Below are 19180 nucleotides of genomic sequence, written 5' to 3' on the forward strand. Positions count from 1 at the left end.
AATGACCTCGGTAAGAATTCTTTCTTTAAGCATTTATAATAGAGTGGAGTGATTTTTTTAAGACGGCAAATTAATCTTTTCATTTTCACTAAAATTAGACCAAGTAATTAATTTATTTTTGTACCAGAATATTTTAATAGTAGTCTATGATGATTTTATTTATGAATTTCAAACTCGCATTCAATTTTGATTAATTTTAAGCAAAAAATAACCCTAGCCTTCTTTATACATTTTGAAATATAATTTCGAAGTCACGCAACCTTTTATAAGGAATAGACGATTGTTCCAAATAAGAAAAAGATTTGTTTTCTTTTACAAGATTTATTTTATAATGTATTTAACATTTTAATATTTGATTGTTAATTTTGTTATTTTCTATTTCAGCATGACCGTTTTCATACAATAAATTGTATTAGTAACTATGCTGGTTTTGATTCTTGTGGGAAGTAGCAGGTTTCGTACGTTTGTACGTAAAGATCTGGTAAACGGCCAGCCAAATGCCGTTGTACCAAAACAATGAAAACGGTATGAAGTCCAGTCAGCCAGACAAAGCCAGTGACAGTTACTGCATGTGTTGAATGTGAATAAAATTCTACACGTGACTATAGTTGTAATCAGTGTTAACAAAAGTGAAAATGGCACCTAAAAAGACTAGGTATGAATTATTGTCGGACAGATTGCCTAGGGCAGTTGAAGTGATAACCGAAGAGTTAGACAGAGTGATGCAGGTAGTTTCAGATACCGCAGACATCAATGTTAATCTCGGCAAGGAATGCATCCTTGTTCATGATGCGAACTTAAATCTTGAACGTACCATGAGCGGTTTTCAACAGCTGGATGTGTTAATCCAAGATGATAATAACCTAAAGGATTTTTATAGTGACGTTATCATGGCACGAAAGAACTATAGCGAATTAAAGCTTACATTAAATGCCATAGATGAGCTAAGAGCGATAAGCAATGAGGTCTTAGTTCTTGGTGATGATCTCGCAGCTCACAAAAACAGTTTACAACAACGTTGTATGCAGATAGTGAAAGTTATTAAAGGTGATTACATACCTCTACCAACTAAAATTATCAGTAATATGACTAAACTGATGGAGACACTGGCAAAGGCTAAGCAAGAGCCTGTTACGCCAGTCTCGGGTGCCTCGGCAGATCCTATGCTGCCGTCATTTGGCGCTCAATCATTTGCTGCCAGTCTGATGTTCTCGCCTCATGGGTACATGCCACGCCTAGACGAGAAACTCCTTCCCAGCTTCGACGGGCAAGAATCTTCTTATGCGCAATTTAAGGAGAATTTCCAGAAGCTTACTACTGGATATGAGCCCAGCTACCTTCAGATGGTGTTAAGTTGTGAACGAGTAATGAAGGATAAACCGTTGAGGCTGCAATTGCAACAGATTGCCACGCATGCAGCGCAATGGACGTATTTGGACCAGCTGTTCAAATCTAGAACCAGACAGATGTTGTGTATTTACAACAACTGGGACAAGAAAGGTAAATTGTCCGAGAGCGGCCAGATTGTCAGCGCTCTAGCCGAGTTCTCAGGTGCCATCAACCAGCTCGAGCAGATAACCAAGGCTGATGGTAAGGACGCAGTTTCTACAAGCCAATGGCTCACAGTTTTATTGTTGGAGATGTTATCTAAGAAACTGCCGAAAGAGTTTCAGGATAAACTCGACCTTGCACTCGGGAGCATGGACGTTCCCGACGTGCCTAAGTTGCTGGATATACTAGAGCAACAACGTGGCGCATTATTGATGCGCAGCAGCCACGGCTTGGACACGCCGTCCAAGAAGAAAGGTAATCCTGCCGCAGCTGCGGCCGCCGTAGGTAAACCCGGTACACCTAGCAAGTTCAAGAAGAAGCAGTCCTGTCCTTCAGATGGCTGCAGTGGTGAACATTTTTTGTTTAAATGTTCAAAGTTTACAACCATGTCTGTTCCAGAACGGAAAGAGTTTGTGATGAAAATCGGCGGGTGCCTCTTGTGTCTTAACAAGGGGCACCGCGCCTCAGAGTGTCCGCGTGCTGAGAAGCTTGGAGGCTGCAGGATCAACAATTGTGGACAGAAACATAACTCGTTGCTTCATGAGTCCGTCGCCCAGGTTTCAGCTGTTTATGAAGCGCCATTTTTGGGTGAGAATAATTATATGTTGATGCTTCAGAAGCTGGACGCCCTGGATGTCTACAAGAGGAAGGTGCCTGTGTCCGGGATGTGGGATACAGGTGCCAACCTCATAATGGTTACACAGTCTATTGCCAAGAAGTTGCAGTTGCCCTCTACTGGACGTGTAGCTACTATTTCAATGGCTGATGGCAAAGTTCAGTCATGCCCAACAGTTAAGCTCTGCCTGGTTGACCGTAACAAGAACAAGCATGTTATGGAGGCAGCTGTTGTTCACACAATTGGACACACAGACGGGCTGCGCAGCATGGACCCAGCCGCCGCAGCTGCTCTGTTTGATATGAAGCCACAGGACTTTTCATTGGTGAATGGTCCACTTGATATTCTCCTGGGGCATGTTACGCCCACGACGTTTCCAGCGGCGGATAAACTCATTGGCGAGTCAAGATTATACCGCAGCATTTTTGGCACAGGTTTCCTTGTTGTTTCTGCCGATGGAAAGCCTGTCAGTAAGCCAGTTGTTTGTAAAGTTACTAAGTTGGAAGTTGCAGCTATGGACTTCCTATCGTCAGAGGCGTTAGGCGTGCAGCCGCCGCGGTTGTGCAATGGTTGCACGGGCTGCAGGCACTGCCTGGCACTTGCGTCAGGCAAGTCAGCCGTTGATCAGCGAAAACAGGATCTGATAAAAGAAGGTTTAACATTGGATCTTGTGAAGAAGGAGTGGACGGCAGCTTACCCATACCGGCTGCCAACACATACGCTGCCGAACAATTCGCAGCAGGCGTATAATATTGCGCTATGTGATCGCCGGCGCATGATAAAAAACGGCAAATATGACGTATTCTGTAAGGTGTTCAAGGAGGCGGTGTCCCGTGGTGTATACGTCAAAGCCACGCCACAAGACTTAGCATATGAAGGTCCAGTTTATTTTAATTCATTAGTGACGGCCTTCAAGGACAGCATTTCTACCCCGTTGAGAATCTGCGCAAATTCTAGCTTGACCTGCAATGGGACAAGTTTAAATCACATTATGATGGACGGCCCACAACCTACCTACACATTGTTTCACAATCTTATTCGGTTCAGAAGTTACAAGTGTGCCTGTGTTTGTGATGTCTGTAAATTTTACAATTCTTTGGCGGCCACATATGAAGATTCGCAGCTGAAGAGAGTGTGGTTTGCAGAGGATGAACATGTTAACCCCGAAGTTTATTTGACCAAAAAAATTAACTTCGGGGAGAAATTGGCAGGCGATTTCGCAGTCACAGCCCTAAGACTTACAGCACAGATTTTTTGGAGGGCGCAGCCGCCAAGATGTTCATGATGTTTATGGATCTGAATACGTGAAGGGAGCAGAGGTAGTTGCAAAGCAGGACCTGTGGAGAAGTGAGCAACAACCTACCGGTTCCAAGTTTGTGCTACATCAGGATGCTCCAGCTATCAAGCTGGAGCAGTGTACCTACATTGATGACCATACTGGCGGCCACAATAGCAAGCCAGAAGCCGTCAAAATGATTGAAGAGTTGAAGGAAATGATTGAACCTGGCAACTTTAGCTTTAAATCAGTTATTTATTCTGGAGATAATATTGATCCTGTTAAGGTACTGGGCATTCAATGGGCCCCCAGAGAAGATGTTCTTACTTTACCTGCTCGGATGAATCATGGCGCCAAGATAAAGGGCCGAAAATTGCTGGAGGACCTTGATCTGTTAGATTTATGGAGAGCCATGCCAGAATGTGTAACGAAGAGAGAGATTTGGCGGGTCGTACAACAATTGTACGATCCCCTTGGCCTCATGTGCCCACTACTCCTGAAGTCCAAGCTTATTCTTCGGGAGGTTTGCATAAGTGGCGTGTCATGGGATGAGCATGTTCCTGCCAAGCTGAGAGATGACTTTGTTGACAGTTTGGCCGACGGGGCTAAGCTTGGAGAAGTGCCATTTCAACGTTCTTTAGTTCCTGATGAGCCATTGGGGCTCCCAACCATCATTGGTTTTTCTGATGCTTCAAGTTCAGCCTACGCAGCCATCATCTACCTACGTTGGCCAATGGCCAGAGGCTACGAAGTGATTTTATGCAGTGGCAAGAGTCGAGTGGCTCCTGTTAAAATTGAGTCTATCCCAAGACTAGAGTTGTTGTCATGCTTATTAATGGCAAGATTGGCGGACGCAATTGTCCGAGCCCTGCCGTTTGCCATAGCAGGCAAGATGTTTTTTAGTGACAGCACCTGCACCATATCGCAAATTGTGAGTGAATCTGTGATGTTAAACATATTTAACAGTCATCGTGTGAGTGAGATCCAGCAGCTGACCAGCCCAGAGAATTGGCGCTGGCTTCCTACTGATCAGAACGTGGCAGATCTTGCCACCAGAGGTGCTTGTACCATTCAAGATGTTTCACCAGGATCCAGGTACCAGGATGGACCTGAATGGCTACGCTTGGGGCAGGACCAGTGGCCTGTAAAGACGGCAGGTGAAGTAAATCACCCCATCCCGGAGGCTGAAATGAATCAGCGCATGGTCAGATTGAAGTGTATGGCCGTCCAGGTAGTGGATACTGATTTCTGGAGAACTTTAGCACGACGTACCTACAGGCAGGCACGTAAAACCATGCAGGCAGTGCTCAGAGCTGCCAACTGTTTTAAATTGTTGCTTGTTAAGAAACAAGTTCCGGCCAGGCAAGAGCCGATGAATGATTCGGTTCCAGCCGGACAAGAGCCCACGGGAGTTTCGGTTCCGGCTGGACAAGAGCCGATCAGAGTTGCGGTTCCAGCTGGACAAGAGCCAACGGGAGTTTCCGTTCCAGCTGGACAAGAGCCGTTAAGAGATTCGGTTCCGGCCGGACAAGAGCCGACGGGAGTTTCAGTTCCGGCCGGACAAGAGCCGATAGTTGATTCCAAGTTTTATGACAGCCACACTTTTTCAATTACCTACCTAGATATTGTGTGTGATTTATTCCTGGCATCATACAACCAGGAGAAAGAGATGATTATGGAGGCTGAAGGTAAATTTGATAGTCTTCAACCTTATTATCACGAGACAGAGGTGTATTGGCCTATCGTTGGTAATAATGGCTATTATCCTGTTTGTAAGTTCCGAGTCCTCAAGATGAAGTCCCGTGGTGACGAGGCCTTGGAGGCAGCAGCTGAGGGAAAGAAGAAGCTGTTCAAGGATTCCCCTGGCCTTATTTTGATTGATCGTCACAATAACCTGGCCAGACTGTTCCTGCAGCAAGCCCACGATGAACTTGGCCATGCCGGTCATAGAAAAACTTTGGTACAAAGTCGCAGGTATGCTTGGATATAACGTGGCCGCCAAGAAGCTATGAAGGTTGTTAAATCATGTTCCAGTTGTTGTCTAGAGTATGCACGTCGTTCAGCCCCAACTATGGCAGACGTCCTGCTGACAGGTTAGAATCTTCGGTTCCATTCTTCCATGTTCATCTTGACCTTGCAGGTCCGATGGAAGTTACAAGGCCTGGAGTCCGCACCAGGAAGAATCCAGCCAAGTACAAGGTATGGTTGTTAATCGCTTGTTGTTGTTTTACACAAGCAGTGTTTATTGATGTTCTGCTGGATTACAGTACTGAGGCTGTCATTATTGGCCTCAGAAAACTTCAAGCATTCTACAATATGCCCAGAGTTGTAACTACAGATCGCGGCACGAACTTCCTTGGCACGAAGAGAATACTTGATGAAGTTATGAAGAAGTCTGATGTGAGTTTTGAGTGGCACCTTGTACCGACTGGCGCTCATTCGTATGTTGGAAGTGTTGAGCGCCAGGTCGCCATGGTCAAGCGTGTCCTCAATAAGAAGTTGTGTGGAGCTGTTGTTAATCACAATGAGTTGTTGCTGCTGACGGCTGAGACTGCTAGAGTTTTAAACTCTAAACCCTTGAGTTATGCTACACAAGGGAATGATGTTAACACATGGAGAATCATATCTCCTGCTGATTTGTTGGGTGGTAGAGCTAACGACGGAATTTGCTCGTTCGAAACCGGTTCCAGAGATAGAATTACACGTCGTTTGAGCCATCTGGAGGAGCTGACTAGACAGTTCCATGAAGTCTACAAGCAGCAGCTGCTGCCTGAGCTATTGCGCACGGTAAAGTGGAGACGCAATCAAGTTCCGCTGAGCGTTGGAGATGTCGTTCTTGTTGATGGGTGCACCAACTTGGTTAAGAAGTATCGCCTCGGTAGAGTTCAAGATGTACGTGGCGGTGGCCGTACAGTTGTTGCCCGTTTCAAATTGTCCGATGATGTTGAAGCCACGGATAACGAGATTTCTGCAAGACGATTGTTGAAAGTAAACCTACCCCAAGATGAATCCCAAGACGATTAAGTATTTTTATTAGTATCGTTCTTTTCGCGTATTTTTTCGACTTTCAACAATTGCGTATTTTTTTAAATTTATAATTTGATGCAAATTTCTTTACAATTTCGTTTAAATTTATAAATGAGCTCAATTTTTTATTTCCAACGCATAAAACTAAAGTTTTCTATTCGAATACACAAGTTTTCTTCATGGATTTATTTGATCGGGACCTGGGATTTTTTCGCGTAAAAAATCTTAGGTACATATTTTTTTAAAATTTTGGATGCGAAGCATTATTGTCGTTCCTTGTTTAATAAACATGAAATATGATATATATATAGATAAGAATAAGAAATGAAACACATTTGATCATTTTAAAAAAATTTCTTTTTTTATTACATGCATTACAAAATAATTCAATATTAACTATATATTAAGATTATTATATTTATTTCGTTCTGAAGATTACCTAATAACAAAAAAACAGTAATTTTATGAACATAGCAAATGCACTTTGATTTGTTTGATTTACTTCGAAGAATAAAGCCCAATAGCCATGCTATCCAGGGTGTTCCAGCTCTGTTTCCTCGGCCGAACAACCTAGATAGCATGAAAACTAAAGCTTAAATGATGTTTGATATTGAAAGATTCTTTGTAGTTTCTTTGATTTTATTGATGATTTTAACTTGAGAACACTTTTCATTCTATTTTTTTCAGAAATGTTCGTGAATTGAGCCTCGCGCCAGGAATCCTGTTCACGGTTACACAAAAAGAAACAAAACATAACCATAAACAGGACTCGTAGCACGTGGCATTAATATAATTGTAGTGCGTCGGTTTGATCTGCAATCTTTCGAGGTTCAGGTTGAACTGAGGCCCCAATTGCTCTTAATTTTAAAGACTGTATAAATAAGTACACGGAAAAGCTTATTATCTATTCAGCCAAAGAGAAATTGCCAAATAAACACTTTTTGAGACTTTTCTTTTACTTTGAGCTTAATTTAAGATTCGCATATGCAAAAAATGCAATTTTAATTTCATTTTGATGTTTTATTGATGAATTAATACAGTCCTTTTATATGTTCTTAGATTTAAGGATATTTTATTTTGATGATATGATTAGATTAAGGATAATTTTACTTTATTTGATTATTCTGCTTATCTAGATTTAAGGATTATTTTCTTGTCTATCTTTTACATAAAGATTTGATCGAAGAAAGATTTACGCATGCATTTTCACTTTTCTTTAGCAAAAAAGATTTGTTTGAAAAGAATTGTTTTAGTAATTATTCTTCTTTTATTAAAAAGATTTGAATGAATTATTTGATGATTAATGCAGATTATGTTTAGCATTAAGGTTATTCTAACATTAGAACATTATTATTATCGTTATTAATGGTTAGGTACCTAATTAAAGTTTGGGTACTTATTTTAAGTTATTATTATGTATTGCATTACATGGTCTAACAAATTCAAATAACTATTTGTTTATTTCGAAAAATTGTGAGGCCATGAGAATAAGTGTTATGAGTGAGTAGTGAATGTGTAAGCTTTCAATGAAGAATGTTTTATATCCTATTCCTTTATTCCTACATTTTTGTGGAATTGTGTCATTTTGTGTTAGTACGAGTATTCGTGAATATCATTACTAGCAAATTTGAGGCCAGAGGGCCAAAATTTAAAACTCTTGTAATTTATGTGGTTTTGATTTGTGACTTTTGTGGACACTGTCTGCACACAAAGTTGAAAATTTGAGTGGTGTAATGTTCGATTCCCCACTTTCAGGCGGGTGTGTATTGGAAGTATAATAGTGTGATGCGTTTGTGAACTCGAACCTTTATCCCTTTTGTTTTCCTTATCATTAATGGCAGTTTAGAAAGCGCCCAAGTTTAAATAAAGTTCATAATTGAACGCGGCAATCAAAACAACGCTTGCGCTTAAACCAAAACAAAGCTAGCGTGGCCATCTTTAATCTTTCTTTCAAGATGTGCGGAATATCTGTGTGATAAAAAACCATGTATAGTCAAAATTGTGGTGTTATCCGTACTGAAAAATACCTTTGAGTGCTTCCCGGCTTGACAAGATCAATGACCTCGGTAAGAATTCTTTCTTTAAGCATTTATAATAGAGTGGAGTGATTTTTTTAAGACGGCAAATTAATCTTTTCATTTTCACTAAAATTAGACCAAGTAATTAATTTATTTTTGTACCAGAATATTTTAATAGTAGTCTATGATGATTTTATTTATGAATTTCAAACTCGCATTCAATTTTGATTAATTTTAAGCAAAAAATAACCCTAGCCTTCTTTATACATTTTGAAATATAATTTCGAAGTCACGCAACCTTTTATAAGGAATAGACGATTGTTCCAAATAAGAAAAAGATTTATTTTCTTTTACAAGATTTATTTTATAATGTATTTAACATTTTAATATTTGATTATTAATTTTGTTATTATCTATTTCAGCATGACCGTTTTCATACAATAAATTGTATTAGTAACTATGCTGGTTTTGATTCTTGTGGGAAGTAGCAGGTTTCGTACGTTTGTACGTAAAGATCTGGTAAACGGCCAGCCAAATGCCGTTGTACCGAAACAACAACAAACATATCTTACTCACTTCTAGTATTTATTATTATCTTAAGTTCTTATTTATTCTCCACATTTATTTCATTATATTGTATTTATCTGAAAAAACAATATTTAACATATGAAGTTTGTTCTGTACATCTACTATGCCTTACTGTTAGTGTTGAAGTAAAACAAAGAAAGGGTATTTTTCATACCAACATAACATTAAAGTTAAACAAATTAGACATATTTATGAAAGATTGAACTAAATGGTTAAATCAATGTTTAAAACGAAAAAAAGGTGGCTTAAAAAAATGTTTGATAACAATAAATACATTATAATAATAATAATACAGTTTATACCTTTTAAAGTTAAACAAATTATATGAGATATGATATTGACCTAAATGGTTAATTAAATCATTCCCACAGAAAAATAATCTACATAATACCACTATTGATGAACTTAATATGCTGGATGCTCTTAGGGTAGAAGGAGTCAAGCAGTCTATCTTTAATATTTTCTACAGACAGACGGGTTAATTTACAGAATAAATATTACAGCTCATAACATTGAACTAAAATAGAAGTATATATACAGGTAGGTTATATTAGGATAATAAAAAAAGAGATAGTTTTTCAATTACAAGGAAGAAAAATTATAAAAAAGTAAATTAAAGTGAATTAGATAACTTACATGTAAAATTATCAACTATTACAATATATTTATATATACAATACCAGATAAGATTAATTATGTTTTAAGGGGGGGGGGGGGGGGGGTAATGCAACCATCTCATAATCAATGCGCAAATGGCACTTATCCAAATTTCGATATTAAACTTGGCATGAGTAATCCTTGGTAGGTCTATTTTCCAAAAATCGAACAGAATCTTCATAAAAAATAAAGTTGTCTATAAAAAGCAAAGATGTTCTATAAAAGCCAAGATGTTCTAATACAATTTACCATTTATAGATGGACTGATTTGCAAACCGTTTCAATGATTGACAAATATATACTACATTATAACAAGAATTGACAAGAATAGGTAGATATTATAGGGTTTAATATTATATAAACAAAATAGAAGTATTTATAAATGGATTAGATTAGGAACTAAACATCAGGTTCTTCAAGTTTAAAGTCTTCAATTTTAATTGAATTCATATTTTCATAAAGCTCTGAATGATCAATATTGTCACTATCATAGAGATAATCACCAGTTTCTTCTTTTAAATTTACATCTGCATCAGCTTTGCCAGTGAAAGCAGGCTCCTCTTTAATGCAGAGAGGACGATTATCAAGAGTTTTTTCTTCCTCAATTCGAGGTAAATCTGAGGTAAAATCTTTCCAATATTTTTTCACCAATTTTCTTCTTCAACTTCCATTTTACCATTTTCTAGTTTTGCGTCAACTTCCTTTGACTTTGAACCAGCTTTGTCAATTAAAGCGGACTCCTCTTTAATAAAGAGAGGATTATAATCAAAACTTTCTTCTTCCTTGGTTACTTCTTTTACATACATGATATTAGGAGCTTTATCATTTTCAACAGGTTCATCTTTAGTAGTAAGAGGATTTATAAACAAAAATTCTTCATTTATAATTTCACATTTTGCATTTATAGGATCAGGATCTTTCTCTTTAGTTTCCTCTACAACAGTTGTAATTGTTCCATCTTGAATTGTGAGAGAATCTTCTACACTAATAGAATCAAGACAGTGTTCATTATTTATTTCAGAAAAAGATTTTATTTCTAAAGGTGAAAGTTTCCTTAGCTTGACACAAACAGGTTTCATTGTTGATAGTAGACCATTGTAGTTGTACTTATGTACAGTCTTATGTTTATTAACATCCAGGAATGATTTACTGCACTTTTTTGGTTTCTCTCTCGTATGTGTTCTCATATGACTATTTTTATGCTCTATTCTAGAGAATGATTTATTGCATATATCACATGCATATGGTTTCTCACCAGTGTGTGTTCTCATGTGTCTAACTTTCTCACTTGATGTACTGAAGTATTTATTACATACACCACAAGCAAAAGGTTTCTCACCAGTATGTATTCTCATGTGAGTAACTTTATGCTGAGATTGAGTAAATAATTTACCACAAATATCACATGAATAAGGCTTCTCACCAGTATGAGTTCTCATATGTTTATTTTTAGCACTAGAGTGTGAGAATGAATTACCACATATTTTACAAGAATATGGTTTCTCACCAGTATGTGTTCGTATATGTGAATTTTTAGCACTAGAGTATGAGAATGATTTACCACAAATTTCACAAGAATATGGTTTCTCACAAGTATGTGTTCTCATATGTCTACCTTTCTTACTTGAATGTGAAAATGATTTACCACATATTTCACATGAGTATGTTCTCACATGCCTATCCTTATTTTCTCCAATATGTGTTTTCATGTGAATGTCTCTATTACCAGCTAAAGAAAATGTTTTACCACAAATTTCACATGAATAAGGTTTCTCTCCGGTATGAATTCTCATATGTTTATCTCTATTGCCTTTATCCGAAAATGATTTATCACATATATGACATGAAAAAGGTCTCTCTCCGGTATGAGTTCTAATATGTCTATCTTTTTTGTATTTACTCGAGAATGATTGACGACATATATCACATGAAAAGGGTCTCTCACCAGTATGTGTTTTCATGTGAATGTCTCTATTACCAGCTAAAGAAAATGTTTTACCACAAATTTCACATGAATAAGGTTTCTCTCCCGTATGTGTTTTCATATGTGAAACTTTATGGGAAAAACAACTAAATGATTTACTACATATTTCACATGAAAATGGTTTTTCCCCAGTATGAATTCTCATATGCTTATCTCTATTGCCTTTATCCGAGAATGAATTACCACAAACATCACATGAATATGGTTTCTCTCCTGTATGTGTTCTCATGTGTCTATTTTTAGTGCCCACTTCTGAGAAAGATTTACCACATACTTCACATGAATATGGTTTCTCACCAGAATGTGTTCTCATATGCCTGTCTCTATTACTAGCTGTACTAAATGTTTCATAACAAATCTGACAAGAGTTCTTCTCTTTTTCACTTTCCATTATTCTATGCTGTTATATAATTATAGATAATATTTGATATTCCTACAGTGGCATCAGTCACAAATCTGAAATTTAAATAAGTAATCAGTTGAAGATTATATTAATACATTAGAAACCCCAAAAGTAATAAGTTTAGCAGGGGTTCACCATGCAGGTAGTTATGGTGTCTTTAGGTTTCAGAAAAATTCCAAAGTAAAAGTTTAAAGAATAATAAAACAACCAGGGAAGTTGTTTACTGAAGAGAATCCATTCAGAGCAAAAAACTCTAACTTTAGCTGTAAAAGACATAAAAAATCATTTTCATGTATTTTAAAACATCTTTAAAAAAACCAATCCAAGGTCTTATTTTACATAAGAGACATTTAAAGCCAAGGGAGGGGGCAGAAGTGACACTTTTTAAACTAAAAGTCAAAGGAACACAACTAAATAAAGAGTTACAGCTTTTATATTTGGCATGGCATTTGCTTTAAAGAGGTACAATATGGAACTGTTAAGAAACAGCGGTGGAACCGCAGCTCCCGCCGAAAACAGCCGTTTCCCGCCGAGTTTTTTTTTTGCCTTTTCTCGCCAACTTGAACAATTGAGATGAATTATTTTTTCATAAAAATTTTCCTCATTTTTTCACTTGACACTTGTAATATTTCAAATATGTCAATATTTAAAAAAGTATCAAGTGCAAATATATTGAATGGCATCATACTTCTTGTAAAACTACACCTATCTTCTCCTGAGCTGGATCTTTAAATGTGTAGCCGTTGGCGTGGCTGTAGCCGTGGCCGTAGTCATGGCTGTAGTTGTAGTTGTAGTCGTTGTCGTAGGCGTAGCTGTGGTTGTAGCTGTAGCCGTAGTCGTCGCCACAGTGCTGCTAATAAAACATGGATTTTTAAATGATTTTACAGAAGTGCAATGCCGGCTATCCTAGAATTATGGATATCTAAAATCTTTTATGGCCCACCTAAAAATAAATTATTTTCATCAGAGAAATGAAATTATATTTTATACAAAATTACTATTTTAATAACACATTTTAAATGTTTGTAATATTTACATATTATTAAGGGTTTTGAGCCAATGTAGTTGGTACTACGGCTGGCATGGCCTATATCGTGCTGGGGCACGGCACAGCACGACATTGCACGCCCGGCCAATTGCCCAGCACGGCTGGACAGACAGCCACTACACACAAGACAAAGGGAGAGTCCAATAAATTCAATAAAAATAAAAAAATACATTCAATTACTAAAATTTAAAAAATGTAATCATATTCCAACCTTATCAATAATATTGCAGTAATAAATCCCCAAAAGAATTTAATTTAATTTAAGTATATTTATAGTTTTATCATATTAATTTCCTAAATACTGTCTCTTTATGTAACACAGGCAACATACTTTATTAGTATTACCCAATACCCATACGTGACGGTTCAATATTAACAAATCATTCCATGCCCGTACGTTATTTTATACATCATATAAATAAACTACATCCTAACTTTTATAATTTACTTTTATTTTATTATTTATAAAAACCACAATTAAAATATTTTTATGATAGTTTTTAAATAAAATATTCCATGCCCGTACAATTATTCATACATTCATTTAACAATTATAATTTACGTTTTCAATAGTTTTACGTTAAAATTATCAAAAGCAGCTGTCTTCGTGGCTTTAGCAACGCTTTAGCCACACCAACAGACTGTGGTCACTTTTAGCGTGGTTAACCACGCTCCGATTACAACTACGCGTTGTCAATATGATTTAAAGATCGCATTTTTTTTTTAGGCCACGATTACGCGTGGTTAATATGATTTAAAGATCGCTATTAGGTTGGTGGCTGTAACTCTGACCACGACTACAGCCACAGCTACGCTTTTAAAGATCCAGCTCTGCATTATCAGCCTTATTTTTTGCCTAGAAACTGCTAAAAACAATTCGGCGGGAAACGGCGGTAGTTCCTTTGTTATCAGACACAACCTTATATTACCTTTATAGTAGTATCTCTGATATTCTTAAGTGGATCTTGATACTCACACAGTCACCTTCTACAGATAATAAAGATATTTTTGTATTTTTATTTGTATTGCTATTTGTTACTACATAAATTTACTATATAAATATGTTTTTAAAATAACCATAGAAAACCCTTGTTCAATTTTCATATAACTTTTGCGAATTTTGTGGCAAATTATTCTATAATAATGGTGTTTTAGGTATACATATTAGTAAAAAATTGACCATTATCATGTAATCTATGTGGCAAATTACTTTACACATAGTTATATCTATCTAACGCCTAATATATTCTACTAAGACATATACAAGTTCACTACTCTAAGTACCTTAACTCTTTAAATGCACTTCGTGCAACTATCCCTTTCTTCCAAAATAAGATTTGTACTGATAATAATGTTCTGATTATGATTGTCTTGTATATCCCCAGTATTAATGAAAAAAACTTACTCATCCAAAGTTTTATTTTCCGCCAGTTCTACAGTTCTTACTTTTTAAAATTCATTTCATTCTTTGTATCTGAAAAATTAAGATTGTTGCATACAAATTCAAACAATACAGATAATATAATTATGCAATCCAATGTATACATGTATTTTGTTTGCAAAATAGATTATTATTGATTTTAAAATACCTAATTTTGAATTCAAATTGTATGGCTTGAAAATAAAGAAAATAGAAAAAATTAAATTGATATTTTATATAGGTTCTTAATAATACTTGTGTATCAAGAAATTAAATTCATTCTAAATCATACAACAAAAAGACCATTTAAAAAAAAAATGATGATTAAATTAGTACCTAGATTTTAATTTTTACAAGATAACATTTTTACAAGAATATATAGAAGAATATTACAAGGTTAATAAAATTAAACATCAGGTTCTTCAAGTTTAAATTCTTCAATATCAATTTTATCAATATTGTCATAAGAGTCTGTATCATAAATATTTTCATTATCAGATAGATAATCACCAGATGTTTCTTCTTTTATATAAATATCAACATCTTCCTCTTTAACAGAGATACAATTCTCTTTGCAAGTTTCTTCAATATTCTTACTCTCCTCTTTCACTAAAGGATGAACATATTTATGAATATTTAGAAGATCAATACTAGAAAATATTTTGCTGCAAATATTACAGCTAACATAATTCATAATTGGAACAGCATCATGCTTTAGCTTGTTTGTTTCAGAAATGTAGCTCTCAGTTCTAAAATAATGTATATCAATTAATCTTGAATGAAAATGAAGGTTTTCAATAATTAGAGACTGTATGTCGATTTTCCACTTTGAGACATTGTTGTAGAGATGATAAAATTTTTAAAAACAAAGCAAATCATGGTCGGTCCGTTTGTAGTCTGTTTGTTGTAGAGATGGTAAAATTTTTATGTCCAGTCCATACATCTTGAAAGATATTTTTTTTGTTTGTTTATTTAGGCATGTTAGAATTGTACAATCGACATATACATACATCTATTACTTGAATTAAAAAAATACAAAACTGCTTAAAATAAAATATATTGATTTGTATTATGGACGTAGTACAGACTTTAGACTAATTATAAAGTAGTATTGCAATCTTACTAATAACAAATTCACTTCATAAGTACTAGTAGTTTATTTCACATATAAAAGCATGCATGCAAATAACTATAAAAGATGATAAACTTTGTGCACTAAATATTATGGATAATATAATCACAGGGTCCACACCTAGGGACTAAAACATGTAGCTGCAAGGTGAACTCAACAATGCCAAGTACTATATCCTACCAACTCCCAAATCCCATTATTTGCAGGGTGTTGTATTTGCAAACAGAAGCTTCTATTGGGTATTTCCTAGAGCTAGCCATACCCGCCATTGTTACATTGTTAGCTGTCTGTTTTGCTTATAGGAGTAAAGTCCCTCTTTAATCCATGCTACAGATTACTTTTTGAATACAAATAAAAATGAAAGCCTATCTAAAAACAATTAAAGTACTTTACCATAAAAATTGGGGCTAATGAAAGAATTTTAAAAATTTACCTAAAATGTTTACAGCATACTTTTGAAAATTTCATAGGTGGGTGCCTAAACTTTAGGTGAGCTTTCCACTTTTGTAAACGGATTTCATCTGTGGGTAAGTTATGCAAGGTGGGCCCTGGATCTAGGCAGACAAGACATGTACTTGGCATTCTGAAATGTGGACTTTTGACAAATTTAAATATATTGCATTTTCCCTTTATATTAATTGGGATAAAAATAAAACAATGATTACATTTGATTTTACTCTCTTGTATTTTTCTAAAATCTAAACTCTAATAAAATATGTTTCCTTAGCAAGGTAGAAACAATTAAAATAATTTTAAGCAAGGTTTATAGGTACATATTTTTAACATGATTAATAGCTTCCTTACATGTATCTTGAAATAAATCAAGGTTAACTTTATTTTGTTCCGAACTTTTGCGCCATTAAATTAAATTGTTTTAATAGTCATTTTATTGGAGACCATTCATTTTAAAAAATGATTTGGTATATTAAAACTGGGAAAGTTTAATAGTTAAAAAGTCACCTGTATTTAGAAATGAACCTTAGTTTATTTTTTTTTCATCTATTTCGTCTGAAAAAAAATACAGTGACATTTTAGAAATAGGGATATTATTAAATTAACGTATTTACTTTACAAAATTATTTACACTAAGTACCTAATACTTTAGTACAGTAATAAGATAAAATATAGTTCTTTCAGTTTAAAGATAAAAAGTTAAGCATTTGCACAAATATCTACATTAAGTCATAATTTAGGACAATACTAAGAGGTTGATTTACTTGAAAAATGAATTTTTATTGTAAACAAAGTTTGGAAATAAAATTTACAACTTTTAGTTCAGGAAGTTCTAATTTTCAAAATATAAACTAAAACTTTCTATTAAGTGAACAATTAACAATAACTAAGATTATATTACAGTTAATTCTAGGATGAATAAAATTCCTTTATTTGCCTCAAAATGATAAAAAAATACCTAGTTTTTTCATTATGTTTATCTAAAAAATGAAATTCTTTAAAAAGAAAAGAAAAAGATTAAGATTTACTTAGTTATCAATATTGTATTCTTACATATTAATTCTTTTAATTATCAGAGAGATAATCACCAGTTTCTTCTTCTTTTATATTGACAGTGTCATAAGCAGGCTCCTCTTTAATAGAGGGAGATTCATCATCAAGAGTTTTATCATCCTTATTTCCTTCTTCTGCATTTATAATATCAGGAGTTACATCAATACATACAGGTTCTTCTTGAATTGCAAAATGATCATCATCAAGAGTTTCTCTTCCTCCACAATCAACAAAGACAGCAGTTTGATCACTGTCGAATGTTTCATTTTTATCCTTGTGTACTTTTATATGTTTATTTTTATTACTTAATTGAGAGAATACTTTACCACATACTTCACATGAATATGGTTTATAACCAGTATGTGTTTTCATATGCCTATCTTTATGACCTAACTGTGAGAATAATTTTGCACAAATTTCACATGAAAATGGTTTCTCCCCAGTATGGATTCTCATATGTATATTTCTATTTCGTTTATCGGAGAATGACTTACCACATATCTCACATGAATGTGGTTTCTCAGCTGTATGTATTGTCATATGTATTTCTTTATTACCTAACTGTGAGAATGATTTAAAACAAATATCACATGAATATGGTTTCTCTCCAGTGTGAATCCTGAAATGTCTATCTCTACTATGAGATTGATTAAATGATTGACCACATATTTCACATGAATAAGGTTTTACTCCAGTATGAGTTCTCATATGTTTGTGTTTACTATCTGCTCTGGAGAATGATTTACCACATATTTCACATGAATATGGTTTCTCACCAGTATGTGTTCTTATATGAATGTCTCTTTTACTAGCTGTTCTAAATGTTTTTCCACAAATCTGACAAGAATTCTTCTCTTTTTCACTATCCATTATTTTATGCTTTTATATAATTATAGATATTTGATATTTCTACTGTGGCATCAGTAACAAATCTGAAATAGTAAACATATATAATTTCGAATAAACTAAAGTATTTACTCAATAATTCTTACTAATATCTAATATCATAATGTGTATTTATTTCAATGGTATTAAAATAGGACACCTGTTATACTTAGTGGTAAGTAATATACTGCATTAGTGAGTCTTATGCCCAATATTAAATAAGTTAAAAATAACAAAATAATTTTTATTATCTAATGGTTGTATCTCAATGCTATACATAAGAACAAAAGGGGAGGGGGGTTAATGCAACCATCTCGTAATCAATGTATAAATGGCACTTAAATTTCAAATTTTGATCTGAAATTTATTACGAGATGGTTGCATTAACCCCCCCCCCCCCCTTTATTGATACAAATATCACTGAGAGACTCCTAAAGTTTTGAGAATAAGATTTATAATTTTCTGTTCAATGTGATAGATACTAATATAGATTCTGCACAAATAAATTATAGAAATACAATGGTAGTAAAACTACTTACCTATATATTATAATTTTTAGAGACCCAAGTTCTGACTGGTGCAACAAATATTTCCTCAGCAGTCTGAAATAATTAAATTAATACTTAAAAAGGCTCATATGACATATACAAAGTTACTTTATATAATTTTTTAATAGCTTCCTTACAAATTTTGTATTTTACAATAAGATAAGTTAAAGTAAACAGTATTTTATCAATAAAAAAATGTTTTCATTGGTCTAATTCTTTGAGATTTTTCATTATAATTGGGTATATCTTAACAGATAAAGTGTTAGTAAATAGTTAATAAGTCACCTGTATTTAGAAATGTACAAGAGTAACAGTTCTTATAACTCTTCTAGCTCTTTATTCATTCTTCATCTTTTAATCTGAAAAAAAAATAAATACAATGACATTTTAGAAAAAGTATTGATATTAATAAAATTCACTTCTTTACTGTACAAAAGTATTTCAATAATTTTGTATAATAATGAAATATGAAATACTAATTACAAAGTTGAAAATATACCTAGTCATTTCAGTTCAAAGAT

At 34.5% G+C, this 19180-nt stretch overlaps 3 protein-coding genes across 3 annotated transcripts; 1 reads left to right on the forward strand and 2 right to left on the reverse strand.

The window, feature by feature from the left end:
- Window positions 1-635: 635 nt before the first annotated feature.
- Window positions 636-6467, forward strand: LOC145334409 (uncharacterized). The gene is made up of 4 exons (XM_080179862.1): window positions 636-3323; window positions 3478-4729; window positions 5066-5417; window positions 5489-6467. The coding sequence occupies exons 1-4, from the start codon at window positions 636-638 to the stop codon at window positions 6465-6467; spliced, it is 5271 nt and encodes a 1756-aa protein (XP_080035988.1).
- A 2748-nt stretch (window positions 6468-9215) lies between these two features.
- LOC145333601 (uncharacterized) lies at window positions 9216-14161 on the reverse strand. The gene is made up of 2 exons (XM_080178760.1): window positions 14098-14161; window positions 9216-12173 (listed from the first exon to the last, which is right to left on the reverse strand). Exon 2 carries the CDS (start codon window positions 12106-12108, stop codon window positions 10378-10380), a length of 1731 nt encoding a protein of 576 aa, XP_080034886.1. The 5' UTR covers window positions 12109-12173; window positions 14098-14161; the 3' UTR covers window positions 9216-10377.
- Window positions 14162-14834: 673 nt separating this feature from the next.
- On the reverse strand, window positions 14835-19020 carry LOC145333602 (uncharacterized). The gene is made up of 5 exons (XM_080178761.1): window positions 18945-19020; window positions 18651-18713; window positions 16681-18158; window positions 16154-16303; window positions 14835-15337 (listed from the first exon to the last, which is right to left on the reverse strand). Exons 4-5 carry the CDS (start codon window positions 16300-16302, stop codon window positions 14995-14997), a joined length of 492 nt encoding a protein of 163 aa, XP_080034887.1. The 5' UTR covers window position 16303; window positions 16681-18158; window positions 18651-18713; window positions 18945-19020; the 3' UTR covers window positions 14835-14994.
- Between the last annotated feature and the right edge of the window lie 160 nt (window positions 19021-19180).

This window comes from Acartia tonsa, chromosome 12, assembly GCF_053477335.1.
Source record: "Acartia tonsa isolate MP-2025a chromosome 12, ASM5347733v1, whole genome shotgun sequence".
In the NCBI taxonomy this organism is placed as follows: Eukaryota; Metazoa; Arthropoda; class Copepoda; order Calanoida; family Acartiidae; genus Acartia; species Acartia tonsa.